This window comes from Lolium perenne, chromosome 6 (assembly GCF_019359855.2).
Source record: "Lolium perenne isolate Kyuss_39 chromosome 6, Kyuss_2.0, whole genome shotgun sequence".
Taxonomy (NCBI): domain Eukaryota; kingdom Viridiplantae; phylum Streptophyta; class Magnoliopsida; order Poales; family Poaceae; genus Lolium; species Lolium perenne.
This window is the reverse complement of record NC_067249.2, coordinates 54,944,462-54,958,494: the sequence shown is the minus strand read 5'-3', so window position 1 is coordinate 54,958,494 and position 14,033 is coordinate 54,944,462. Positions and strand designations below refer to the sequence as shown.

The following is a 14,033-nucleotide window of genomic DNA, read 5'->3' as shown; positions in this document are numbered from 1 at the left end:
GACGTTGGCTTGTGCTCGGCGACTTCAACCAAATCCGAAAGGCTAGTGGCAAGAACAAGCGCAACATCAACCGTGCCCTCATCAATCGTTTCCGGGCTGCCCTCAACGCTTGCGAGCTCGATGAGATTCACCTTCAAAATAGAAAATATACTTGGTCCAATGAGCGCGTCAACCCCACCCTTTGCAAGCTCGACGCCTTCTTTTGCAACCATGAATGGGACCTCTGCTTCGACACACATGTCCTCCATGCGCTTTCCTCTTCATTGTCGGATCATTGCCCACTACTCCTCGCCGACGATAGTGGCCCCCGTAAACCGAAGTCCTTCAAGTTCGAGAATTTTTGGTTGAGACTTCCGGGCTTCGACGAGGTGGTCCAACAAGCGTGGGCACAACCCACTAACCATGCGGAGCCTTGTCATGTTCTCTTTCACAAGTTGTGCCGCATCGGGCGTGCTTTGTCAAAATGGGGGCGTGTGCGATACTCCAACACCAAAGTTCTTTTGCATGCCGCGCTTCTTGTCATCCTTCACCTCGACATGGCGCAAGATTTGAGAGCCCTTTCCCTTGGTGAAGTCGACCTACGTCGTCGGTTAAAGCGTAAAGTCATCGCCCTTGCGGTGGTGGAAAGATCACGCAAAAAACAAAGCGCCCGCATCCAAAACATTCGGGAAGGGGATGTAAATACGAAATTTTTTCATAGACGGGTCAATGCTAGAAGACGGAAAAACCACATCTATAGGCTCAAGCACAACAATGTGTGGATCACGGACCACACGGCTAAAGAGGAGCTTATCTTCAATCACTACCAAGCGGCAATGGGACCCGGTCACCAACGCACTCGTGACTTTGTTTGGGAAGGTATCCATTTTGAGGATCCCACCTTGGACAGCCTTGGGCATAACTTCACGGAGGATGAGGTCAAAGAGGCCATTTCCCAAATGCCTCCGGACAAAGCCCCCGGACCGGACGGGTTCACCGGTGCCTTCTTCAAGAGATGTTGGGAGACCATTAAAGCAGACTTTATGCGGGTCATACACCTCGTTGAGGACTTACATTTCGAGAACTTCCATTGGCTAAACTCCGCCAACATTGTCCTCTTGCCCAAAAAAGATGGCGCCGAAGATGTCGCCGACTACCGGCCCATTAGCTTGATCCATGGGGTGGCCAAAATTTTAGCCAAAATGCTCGCCATCCGCCTTGGCCCATTCATGGATGACCTTGTCTCAAATGCGCAAAGCGCCTTCATCAAAAAACGAAGCATCCACGATAACTTCTTGTATGTCAAGAACCTTGCCACGAGACTTCACAAGAACAACACCGCGGCGCTTCTTTTCAAACTCGACATTCGCAAGGCCTTTGACTCCGTGAGTTGGGAATATATCATTGATCTCCTTCAACGCCGCGGCTTTCCCCCTCGTTTCCGCAATTGGATCCTTGCCCTCTTTTCAACCGCTACTTCAAGGGTCCTAACCAATGGGGTGCCCGGCGCCCCCATCACCCATGGCCGGGGGCTACGGCAAGGAGATCCACTATCTCCACTACTCTTCGTCCTCGCCATTGACCCATTGGCGCAAATCCTTGAAAGAGCGACTTCGCTTGGGCTCCTACAAAAGATTATGAGACGGGGTAACATTTTGAGGACTTCACTCTATGCGGATGACGCGGCAGTTTTTGTGGCTCCCATCAAGAATGACATCCAAACCTTGGCAAAGATCCTAGAGTCTTTTGGTGAAGTCACGGGCCTTTGTACCAACTTCCAAAAAAGCTCGGTAGTCCCTATTAGATGCGGCGGTATCGACCTTGATGACATTCTCGTGGGTATTCCGGCGGCCCGGGCTTCTTTCCCCCTTAGATACCTCGGCTTACCGCTATCGATCAAATGCCTCAAGAGGGTAGACTTCCAACACCTTGAAGACAAATGCGCCGGAAAGCTCCCCTCTTGGAATGGAAAGCTAATCACCACGGCCGGCCGCACCGCTTTGGTCAAGTCGGTCATTGCCTCACAAGCCATCTACCACCTAACACCCCTAAACATTCCCCCGGAGACCTTGAAGTTCATCAACAAGATTGAGAGGGCTTTCCTTTGGTCCGCCAAGGAAACCACAACCGGGGCCAAGTGCAAAGTAAATTGGGAGACCGTTTGCCGCCCTAAGAAGCTTGGCGGCCTTGGAGTTCTTCATTTGGGAAAGTTTGCGACGGCCCTACGACTCCGTTGGCCTTGGCTAGAATGGAAGAACCCGGACAAGATTTGGGTCGGTTTAGGCAACCCATGCACTAGCGACGACATGGAGATCTTCTACGCATCTACTACCATCACCCTTGGGAATGGCAAAAAGACCCCCTTTTGGCATGCACCTTGGTTGAATGGACGGAAGCCGATCGATGTTGCACCTCTCATCTATGCTTCCTCCAAGAGAAAGAATTGGAATGTTGCGAAGGCCTTACATACACAAAGTTGGATCGCCAAGATTGATTTGACCCTACCCTTTTCCCTAGACCATCTCTCCCAATTTGTCGAGCTTTGGTCGCTCATTGCGCAAATCAACCTCCGCGAAGATCATGAGGATGACATTGTGTGGCGGCTAACGGCTAATGGCGAGTACTCTACTAAGTCCGCTTATGAGATACAATTCATTGGCTCTACCGCATCCCCCATGAACAAGTGCATTTGGAAAGTTTGGGCACCACCCAAAGTTAAATTCTTCGCTTGGCTCGCTTACCAAAAAAGGATTTGGACGGCGGACCGGCTACAAAAGCGTGGTTGGCCTAATTGTGGCCTTTGCCCTCTTTGCAAGCAATGCACCGAATCCATTGACCACCTCTTCGTCCATTGTCGCTTCACGAGGAGCATTTGGACAAGGGTCAAGATGTGGTTGGGCTTAGCCGACATTCACCCTAACAATTGGGAGGATCGCAACATTGCGGATTGGTGGTTCATGATGGCGGGAGGATCCTCGACAACCCGAAAAGGCATCGCTTCGCTAACTTTGCTCATCTCTTGGGAGATTTGGTGTGAGCGTAATGCTAGAGTTTTTCGTAGTAAGCTTGCTCCCTCCTCGGTCGTTCTAGATAAGGTTAAGTGCGAGGCCCGTTTGTGGGTTTTGGCGGGTGCTAAGCGCTTGGGTGATTTGATGCCGGGAGAGTAATCCGCATGTGGTGTAACTTTTGGCCATCGGCCTTGTAAAACTCCTTCTTAATTAATAGATTGGGGCAAAGCTTTTGCCTCCATTTCAAAAAAAAAAAAGGATACATGCAGGATCAATACACCGGGACACGGAGGGAGCAGTACTTCCACACTTCTCATTTTAAGAAATTGTTACTAATGCATATTCTCGCTCTTTGCATGCATATATGCACGGAATTGGCTTTGCGTTATGGCCTGCATGGAATCGTGATAAATGATGTTTCCTGGTCTCTGCTTGGTGCGTCTCTTGATCGATAAATGCTGAGTGGGGTACACGGACACATATTGTGGGACGGCAGCCACTTGTGTATGTACACATGCACGTATACCTCCCCACCCCATTGTGTATTGCTGCAGGAACACACATGCAACGGCAATGTAGCACTCACTCCTTCCATAAATAGGTGACTTGATTTTATCTAGTGCGGATATATCTATAGATGTATTTTAGTTATAGATACATATGAATTTAAAAATAGCTCAACCACTTATTTTATATCTAGAAAAAGTTAAGTCAGTTATTTTTAAGATAGAGGAAGCATAATAGCTGAAAAGTAAAGTCGTTTCTCTCTTTTTGGATACCTTTTCTCTTGCTACTTTACTGCGACTCTCTTTTCACTACCTTTTCTTGCCTCTTGCCCTTTGATAGTTTGATATGAAAAACTATAGAGCCAGAAACTTCATGTTCGCTGTCTCATGTGTATAACTGATGATGATTTGTTGGCCTAAACCTTCTCAATCATCCACGATACATATGCCATCAAAATTTCCCTCACCATAGAACAGCATGTATATGTCACATTCGGTCACAATCGAGCGAATAATCCCAAAGGAAATGTTGAAAGTAGAGCGCCAGATGCAAATAGAAGAAGTGTATTGGCAAAATATGCAACAGAGAAGCCAGCGAGTGTATTTAAGAAAGTGCAACTTCTACCATGACTGAACCCTGAACTACGTACTGAAACGCTAGTGATATGTCCGGGTGGACTATGACTGTAACTGACCCATAGCACTAAACTTTCCTGATTTATGCCTCACTGAATTACGTTACAAAATGTTCAGCGGTCAGTGCCACACTAATCCTGACAATACCAAGGTGATAAAACTGGCACCTTCTGTGTCGTATACATAAGGCTGGTGCCAATGGGGGCGGTAGTGGAGGCGGTACCGCCCGGCGCGGGGCAGGAGAGAGGCGGGAGAGGGGCGAGAGGGCAGCGCCGGGCGGTGGCACTGGCGCCGGGCGCTATCGCCCGCTACCGCCCGGCTACCGCCCGCGTTGGAGGCGAGAGCGGGGCGAGATGGAGGCGATAGCGGTGCTAGTGGGGGCGGTAGGGAGGCGATAGGGAGGAGAGAGGAAGTGAGAGCTGGCACTACAGCCCGTGCACTGGCACCGTGGGGTGAGAGCTGACGTGGCGAGGCTATAGTGGGGTGATGCATTGGCACCAGCCTAAGACGGTGACTCCTCACTGAAAAACTAACGGTATCTTTTGCAGAACTAGGTCCAGAGAGTTACAGTAGGTAATAACTATCTACCAAATGAAGAAAAATTTAGGTTTTGGCTGCTTATGATGAGGGATAAACGGGAGCATAAATGAGCCAGATCACATACTCAGATTAAAGGGGATTCAGCCACATAAAAACTATGGTTATTGGAAATGGTGCATATATATATCTACAAGGATGAGAGAGTTTAAGTACGATGCATAAGGGTACCTGGCATATTGTCATGAACATGTCTCTCGTAGAAAAGAAAAAAAATGAACAAGAAAAGGCCCCAAAGGACCTACATAGCTTCATTAATTATTGAACGGTGGCATAGAGATTACAAAGGGACCCTCTGAAAAGTACTAGTAGAAATTACAACCATCTCTCGTAGATTCATGATACACATGCACAAATACAAGCAACATTATATATGGAAACACCTGGTCTGTACAGTCTACATATTTTGAAACAGACCATAGTACCAGCATGACGAATGATGGAAGCACCCGTGCTTCTCAGACGCCAAGGTGAAGTAAACACTCAGCGCTAGCATGCAGCTCCACACCGACTAGATTGCAACCATTATCAAATTGTGCCATAGAGTTGAGCAGTCCATCAGCAAGCAACATCATTGGTAAGTAACAAATGACCCATATACCATAAGAGGAACTTGTCTCGACCAGTTTATCCAGATTCCTGAATTGAGTCTTCAATGTCTGCAATAAAGGCTTGCGGAGTTCATAGATGTTCCCTTACTACAAACAGTAATATCCGGCAAAGTTGTAGCTTCAGTCCATCAAGCAAATCTACTGAAGTAGGCCATCCTGTAACACCCAACCAACATCATCTTCATGCATGAAATGTACTTGCATCAAAAGCGCATTCAGCACTGCTATGTGATTCATCTGCCTGTATCTAGCACCAAAATACTGCCACTCCAGCGAGTCTTCGGTATCATACTGCGCCATGTCCTCCGCGGATAGATTTTTGGCACCAGGCAAGTACTTGAGGATTGAATAACCTCCCGGATCCGAGATGTCAACCATGAAAAGTGGTGACAGTGAACGCCCTATCACTTCAACATGGCAGACACTGTTGACATGCAAAAAGAAGAAGAATTATAGGCGTTTCAGAGTTGGTACTCCCTCCATATCGGTTTATTAGTCCTACATGTAGCCCTACGATGTCAATTTGACTAACTTAATATGAGGTATATATTAGTACTCCTGTCCCTAAAAAATCTGCTTAACTTTGTCTAGATATGAATGTATATACGGAGAGAGTACAAAAAACACTAGAAACATGTTATATTCTCTAATGGCATAATTTTTGTGTTAGATAGTTTATATTATATAGGTCAAATTGGCGACCTAGGTACATGCGCAGGAATTATAAACCAATATGGAGGGAGTAGTTTACAAATGCAAGGAAATGAACCAGGACATAAACTACGCAAAGTCTACTGCAGGATTCAGACCAACATGTCATAACATACTCAGCTGGAAATTCACACTTCTTTTGTGGTTAATGCAACAAATAGACAAGTGCATCTTCTAAATACTACCGATGCATTAATCAAAAAAATTATACGTATACATCATGATGAACTAAGTGCAAGGACAAAGTCGCGGGATAATCATCATTTAATAGAAATAAGTTCAGGGCACACAATTGCCTTCTTCATGGTGCAGCGGATAAGTATCAAGTGTGTAATTCTAGCATAAGCCTCCAAATTTGCATCATCTTGCTTCATTTTGCGAAAGTAAATCCTGCCATTTTAAACTTAACTTACCATATGTAATACTTATCATCTGCTCCCTGTTTTTGTACTCTACCCAAGAGTTCAATCATCACTACACCACCAATGCAAAGCACAGGGCGTGGGAGCTTGAACGATTGTAGTACATTTTCCTACACACCATAAACAGATGGCATCATAAGCTCATTACTATATCCAATATCAATCAGTATGCTAATTTGTTATATTACAGAACAGTATCATAGATAAACCACGAATAGTGTAGCTATACATAACTTCATAGAGAACTTTCTCATTGATCCACACATACGTCAACAAGAAAAAAGATGCTCCCTGCTCACCTGCGACATAGGGAACTCTGGCGAAGTGTAAGTCCACATGTAATCTTTTTCAGCGTTTACCATCTTGTTCTCATCATCATTAGTGACAAATGATTCTGATCCACGCGGAAGCTTGTAATGGCCCATCCGAAATCGCACCGTCTTTGAAGAGTATATAGGATTGCCATACTGAAAAAAGGCTGGCAGTTCCAAACAAAAAGCCATGTGTAAATCATACAATCAATCACCTGACAGTGTTATTAACGCAATAGGCAATAACGAATAAGAAAAAGGAAATCACAGCGGGAGACACATGATTTAACGTGGAAACCCCTCTCCAACAAAGAGAGGTAAAAACCACGGGCACCAACCAACAAAACTTCACTATAACGGTTTACAAAAGCCGTGGGTTATCTTATGAAGCGATGAACCCTAGCTGGCAGTTTACAAGAGGTATAAATAGACGGCAATGAAGATCTGTCGTTAGCCTTCTTATTAAATTTGAATCACAATATGACAGACAGGACTAATCTAACCAAGAGAAAAGTTTCCAGTGCCTTCCTCAACTAATTGGGAACCTTAATCAATCAATTAAGGGTGTGTGGCATAAATGAAGTCAACTAATTGCAATACCACGCAGGCTCAATGAGAGGTAACGCACCTTTGAACGGCTGCACCTTAATCTCATCGACGATGCAGAAATCAGAGTTGAGCCTGTAGGTAAGGCTCTCCGGCTCGTCAGGGTTGTCCGAACCGCAGCTGGACCAATAGGACGGGCGGAAATTGACCAACCCGCGCTCATGGAGGGTGTGTACCATGGTCTCGTTCGGGAAATCGTCGGTGCTGGAGGCACCGACGCAGCGCAGAACGCAGCCCGCGGAGTCCTTGGGGGAGCTAGAGACGAGGGCGCCCGCGAGGTTCGAGTATATCCTGTAGGCCCTCTCGCTGTCTGACTGGGACTGGGAGACGGGAGGTGAAGGCGGCGATCTGGTTACCTCTGCCGCGGCGGCGATGGTGGCGACCTCGGGAAACAGCCGCACGCACAGGCTCTTGCTCAGGTCGTTCTCGATCACTGCGTAGAGAGGGGGACTCAAGGAGACGACGACGGTGTGCAGTAGAATCGATAGCCATCGGAGTAGAGGACGAGAATCGCTCACCAAATCGGCGCCAGGTTCGGGACACGGCGGCGGCGCGGACGAGGTCGGCGGGGTGGTCGAGGAGACCGAAGACGCTGGCGGAGTTGTCGGGGCCGACCCAGTCCAGGAAGTCCCCGCCGCAGCACTCCGCCGCCGCCATGGTGGCACCGAGCTCCCTTTCTTCTTCGAGCGCCGGGATGAGAGAGGCTGAATCTGCGATGTTGGGGAACCAGATTGCGTTGTGACGTGGGAGAGGAATGTGATGGAGACAATACAGCCAAAATACCACTAGCAAAAGAAACCAGAAGTGATAAAATAGCACTGGTGTGTGTGCGATCCACTTTGATTCCAGAACTTAACGACTTGCCAAAAATGCCCTTGTTTCATCTAATCCCAAACAGATTCCGGCGCGCCAATCCAGTAACCCGCCGCCACGCCCACACCCCTCCCCGGAACCTCTAACTTGCAAAAAAAAAAAAAAAAAAAAAAAAAAAATTGAACAGGGAGAGGGTCCTCGAAGGACCCCGAAAGTGGTGCATTAGGCCATGTCCAACCCGGTGACCCAAACAGACGCGTTGGGCCGTTCGTTTTGGGTCGTTTGGGTGGCCGCGCGAACACTCGGACAACGCCCTCCGTCCACGTGTCCGTTTGGGTCGCACGATGCGCCCAACGCAGCGTCCACCCATTTGGTCATTTGGCATATTTATTTGGGAAATAGACCATCTGGCCACACATACTTATAAATAATATCTAACAAATATAGAATAATATCTAACAATTATAGAATAATATCAAATAGCATAAAATAATATCAAATAAAATGTTGCATGATGAAGAAATGAAATGTGCCATTGTTCGAACAAATATAAAAATTTCAAATTGAGATTGTCAACTCAATTTGGGCGCTCTAGGATCTCCTTCTGCCTCTTCTCGAACCAAGCTCTCTTCGCCTCGCTCATGTTGGTCAAGTCGGCGTTCATGATCAGGTTGTCCTCGGCTTGTCGTTTAAGCTCAACTTCCTTCGCCTTCAACTCCACCTCTTTGGCCCTTGCCATTGCTATGAGCTCAATTTCTCTCTATTTGAGCTCAATTTCTCTAGCTTTGGTCTTGGCCTTGACCTCTTCAATCTCAAGCTTCTTCTTTTGGACATCGAAGTAGTTCTTCTTGTCCTCATCTTTCTCCCGGCGCCTCCTCTCATCCCTCTTGTCCGTGGACACCTCTCTGTCGGCATGCAGCTCCTTCAAAGTGCCAAACAATAGCATGGACAAAGCATCACGCTTCATGTCAGCTTTGGTTGACTTGTGGCCGCGAGGACGACTTGCACGAGAAGCGGAGCTACCGCAAGGCTGCCCACCATCAAGGTCAATGACCGTGGGATCTTTGGCGGTCTTGTTGCCAGTCAAAGTCGCCATGTACCCCTCGTACCCCTCCTGGAACTTGGGGGTGCCTTGGAGTTCCTTCCAACAATGAGGGAAGGCAAAGGTCTTTTCTCCATTGTTAGATTTGTACCATTCCAAAGCTTGCAACACCTAGAGCAAAGCGAGACAACAACGATAAACATATGTGCAAACATCGGATGAACATATGTCTCCAACGTATTGATGCGTGTAGTTGACACGTCCGTTGGGAACCCCAAGAGGAAGGTGTGATGCGCACAGCGGCAAATTTCCCTCAGTAAGAAACCAAGGTTTAATTGAACCAGTAGGAGTCAAGAAGCACGTTGAAGGTTGATGGCGGCGGAATGTAGTGCGGCGCAACACCAGAGATTCCGGCGCCAACGTGGAACCTGCACAACACAACCAAAGTACTTTGCCCCAACGAAACAGTGAGGCTGTCAATCTCACCGGCTTGCTGTAACAAAGGATTAAGCGTATTGTGTGGAAGATGATTGTTTGCAGAAAACAGTAAAACAAGTATTGCAGTAGATTGTATGCGATGTAAAGAATAGGACCGGGGTCCACAGTTCACTAGAGGTGTCTCTCCCATAAGATAAAAGCATGTTGGGTGAACAAATTACAGTCGGGCAATTGACAAATAGAGAGGGCATAACAATGCACATACATGTCATGATAAATATAGTGAGATTTAATTGGGCATTACGACAAAGTACATAGACCGCTATCCAGCATGCATCTATGCCTAAAAAGTCCACCTTCAGGTTATCATCCGAACCCCTTCCAGTATTAAGTTGCAAAACAACAGACAATTGCATTAAGTATGGTGCGTAATGTAATCAATAACTACATTCTTAGACATAGCATCAATGTTTTATCCCTAGTAGCAACAGCACATCCACAACCTTAGAACTTTCATCCTTTGTCCTGCATTCAATGGAGGCATGAACCCACTATCGAGCATAAATACTCCCTCTTGGAGTTAAGAGCAAAAACTTGGCCAGAGCCCTACTAATAACGGAGAGCATGCAAGATCATAAACAACACATAGATAATAACTTGATAATTAACATAACATAGTATTCTCTATCCATCGGATCCCGACAAACACAACATATAGTATTACAGATAGATGATCTTGATCATGTTAGGCAGCTCACAAGATCCAATCAATGAAGCACAATGAGGAGAAGACAACCATCTAGCTACTGCTATGGACCCATAGTCCAGGGGTGAACTACTCACTCATCACTCCGGAGGCGACCATGGCGGTGAAGAGTCCTCCGGGAGATGAATCCCCTCTCCGGCAGGTGCGGAGGAGATCTCCGTAATCCCCGAGATGGGATTGGCGGCGGCGGCGTCTCGCAAGGTTTTCCGTATCGTGGCTCTCGGTCGGGGGTTTCGCGACGGAGGCTATTTGTAGGCGGAAGGGCAGGTAAAGAGGCGGCACGAGGGGCCCACACCATAGGTCGGCGCGGCCAAGACCTGGGCCGCGCCGCCCTATGGTGTGGCCACCTCGTGGCCCCACTTCGTCTCCTCTTCGGTCTTCTGGAAGCTTCGTGGCAAAATAGGACCCTGGGCGTTGATTTCGTCCAATTCCGAGAATATTTCTTTACTAGGATTTCTGAAACCAAAAACAGCAGAAAACAGCAACTGTCACTTCGGCATCTTGTTAATAGGTTAGTTCCAGAAAATGCACGAATATGACATAAAGTGTGCATAAAACATGTAGATATTATCAATAATGTGGCATGGAACACAAGAAATTATCGATACGTCGGAGACGTATCAGCATCCCCAAGCTTAGTTTTGCTCGTCCCGAGCAGGTAAAACGATAACAAAGATAATTTCTGGAGTGACATGCCATCATAACCTTGATCATACTATTTATAAACATATGTAATGAATGCAGCGATCAAAACAATGGTAATGACATGAGTAAACAAGTGAATCATAAAGCAAAGACTTTTCATGAATAGTACTTCAAGACAAGCATCAATAAGTCTTGCATAAGAGTTAACTCATAAAGCAATAAATCAAAGTAAAGGTATTGAAGCAACACAAAGGACGATTAAGTTTCAGCGGTTGCTTTCAACTTATAACATGTATATCTCATGGATAATCGTCAACATAGAGTAATATAATAAGTGCAATATGCAAGTATGTAGGAATCAATGCACAGTTCACACAAGTGTTTGCTTCTTGGGGTGGAGAGAAATAGGTGAACTGACTCAACATTAAAAGTAAAAGAAAGGTCCTTCAAAGAGGAAAGCATCGATTGCTATATTTGTGCTAGAGCTTTTATTTTGAAAACATGAAACAATTTTGTCAACGGTAGTAATAAAGCATATGAGTTATGTAAATTATATCTTACAAGTTGCAAGCCTCATGCATAGTATACTAATAGTGCCCGCACCTTGTCCTAATTAGCTTGGACTACCGGATCATCGCAATACACATGTTTTAACCAAGTGTCACAATGGGGTACCTCCATGCCGCCTGTACAAAGGTCTAAGGAGAAAGCTCGCATTTTGGATTTCTCGCTTTTGATTATTCTCAACTTAGACATCCATACCGGGACAACATGGACAACAGATAATGAACTCCTCTTTAATGCATAAGCATGTGGCAACAATTATTATTCTCATATGAGATTGAGGATATATGTCCAAAACTGAAACTTTCACCATGAATCATGGCTTTAGTTAGCGGCCCAATGTTCTTCTCTAACAATATGTATGCTCCAACCATTAAGGTGGTAGATCTCTCTTACTTCAGACAAGACGGACATGCATAGCAACTCACATGATATTCAACAAAGAATAGTTGATGGCGTCCCCAGAAACATGGTTATCGCACAACAAGCAACTTAATAAGAGATAAAGTGCATAAGTACATATTCAATACCACAATAGTTTTTAAGCTATTTGTCCCATGAGCTATATATTGCAAAGGTGAATGATGGAATTTTAAAGGTAGCACTCAAGCAATTTACTTTGGAATGGCGGAGAAATACCATGTAGTAGGTAGGTATGGTGGACACAAATGGCATAGTGGTTGGCTCAAGGATTTTGGATGCATGAGAAGTATTCCCTCTCGATACAAGGTTTAGGCTAGCAAGGTTATTTGAAACAAACACAAGGATGAACCGGTGCAACAAAACTCACATAAAAGACATATTGTAAACATTATAAGAATCTACACCGTCTTCCTTGTTGTTCAAAACTCAATACTAGAAATTATCTAGACTTTAGAGAGACCAAATATGCAAACCAAATTAGCAAGCTCTAGGTGTTTCTTCATTAATGGGTGCAAAGTATATGATGCAAGAGCTTAAACATGAGCACAACAATTGCCAAGTATCAAATTATTCAAGACATTTTAGAAGTACTACATGTAGCATTTTCCAATTCCAACCATATAACAATTTAACGAAGAAGAAACTTCGCCATGAATACTATGAGTAAAGCCTAAGGACATACTTGTCCATATGCAATAGTGGAGCGTGTCTCTCTCCCACACAATGAATGCTAGGATCCATTTATTCAAACAAAACAAAAAAACAAAAACAAACCGACGCTCCAAGCAAAGCACATAAGATGTGACGGAATAAAAATATAGTTTCAGGGGAGGAACCTGATAATGTTGTCGATGAAGAAGGGGATGCCTTGGGCATCCCCAAGCTTAGACGCTTGAGTCTTCTTAGAATATGCAGGGGTGAACCACCGGGGCATCCCCAAGCTTAGAGCTTTCACTCTCCTTGATCATATTGCATCATATTCCTCTCTTGATCCTTGAAAACTTCCTCCACACCAAACTCGAAACAACTCATTAGAGGGTTAGTGGACAATAAAAATTAACATGTTCAGAGGTGACACAATCATTCTTAACACTTCTGGACATTGCATAAAGCTACTGGACATTAATGGATCAAAGAAATTCATCCAACATAGCAAAAGAGGCAATGCGAAATAAAAGGCAGAATCTGTCAAAACAGAACAGTCCGTAAAGATGGATTTTATTGAGGCACCAGACTTGATCAAATGAAAATGCTCAAATTGAATGAAAGTTGCGTACATATCTGAGGATCACGCACGTAAATTGGCTTAATTTTCTGAGCTACCTACAGGGAGGCAGGTCGAAATTCGTGACAGCAAAGAAATCTGAAACTGCGCAGTAATCCAAATCTAGTATGAACTTTACTATCAAAGACTTTACTTGGCACAACAAAACACAAAACTAAGATAAGGAGAGGTTGCTACAGTAGTAAACAACTTCCAAGACTCAAATATAAAACAAAAATACTGTAGTAAAAACATGGGTTGTCTCCCATAAGCGCTTTTCTTTAACGCCTTTCAGCTAGGCGCAGAAAGTGTATATCAAGTATTATCGAGAGACGAAGCATCAACATTACCTTGGGCTTTACCCTTACCTTTCTTGTCCTTTTTCTTACTCTTTGGCTTAGGGAATATATGGCTACCCCCGGGTGTAGAGGTGAATTTTAGGGTGCCTTCTCTCATGTCTATGACTGCTCCCAATAGTTTCAGCAGGGATCTTCCGAGTGTGATTTGTCCTGTTCCTGTGCATTCAATGACAAGATAATCAATGGATATTGTTCTCCCAAGAATGGTTGAATGCACACCCGCAGCTATCCCTTTAGGAATTATAACAGAGTTATCAATAAGAGTTATTCCTTCTCCCCCTTCAGCGAATTCCCAAAGTTTCAAAGATTTATGAATACTCTTAGGCATTAGG

The 14,033-nt window shown here is 45.2% G+C and overlaps 1 protein-coding gene across 1 annotated transcript; it reads right to left on the bottom strand.

The window, feature by feature from the left end:
* Positions 1-4,942: 4,942 nt before the first annotated feature.
* On the bottom strand, positions 4,943-8,155 carry LOC127308037 (F-box protein At4g00755). The gene is made up of 5 exons (XM_051338803.1): positions 7,906-8,155; positions 7,410-7,820; positions 6,770-6,948; positions 6,462-6,580; positions 4,943-5,761 (listed from the first exon to the last, which is right to left on the bottom strand). The coding sequence occupies exons 1-5, from the start codon at positions 8,042-8,044 to the stop codon at positions 5,476-5,478; spliced, it is 1,134 nt and encodes a 377-aa protein (XP_051194763.1). The 5' UTR covers positions 8,045-8,155; the 3' UTR covers positions 4,943-5,475.
* Between the last annotated feature and the right edge of the window lie 5,878 nt (positions 8,156-14,033).

What these genes read in the sequence shown, in the direction of transcription:
- LOC127308037 (XM_051338803.1), bottom strand. Translation starts at nt 8,044, where the DNA reads ATGGCGGCGGCGGAGTGCTGCGGCGGGGACTTCCTGGACTGGGTCGGC. An exon ending in CCGAACCTGGCGCCGATTTG is followed by an intron (nt 7,821 to 7,905) that starts GTGAGCGATTCT and finishes CTCTCTACGCAG; the next exon opens with TGATCGAGAACGACCTGAGC. An exon ending in TAAGGTGCAGCCGTTCAAAG is followed by an intron (nt 6,949 to 7,409) that starts GTGCGTTACCTC and finishes TGGAACTGCCAG; the next exon opens with CCTTTTTTCAGTATGGCAAT.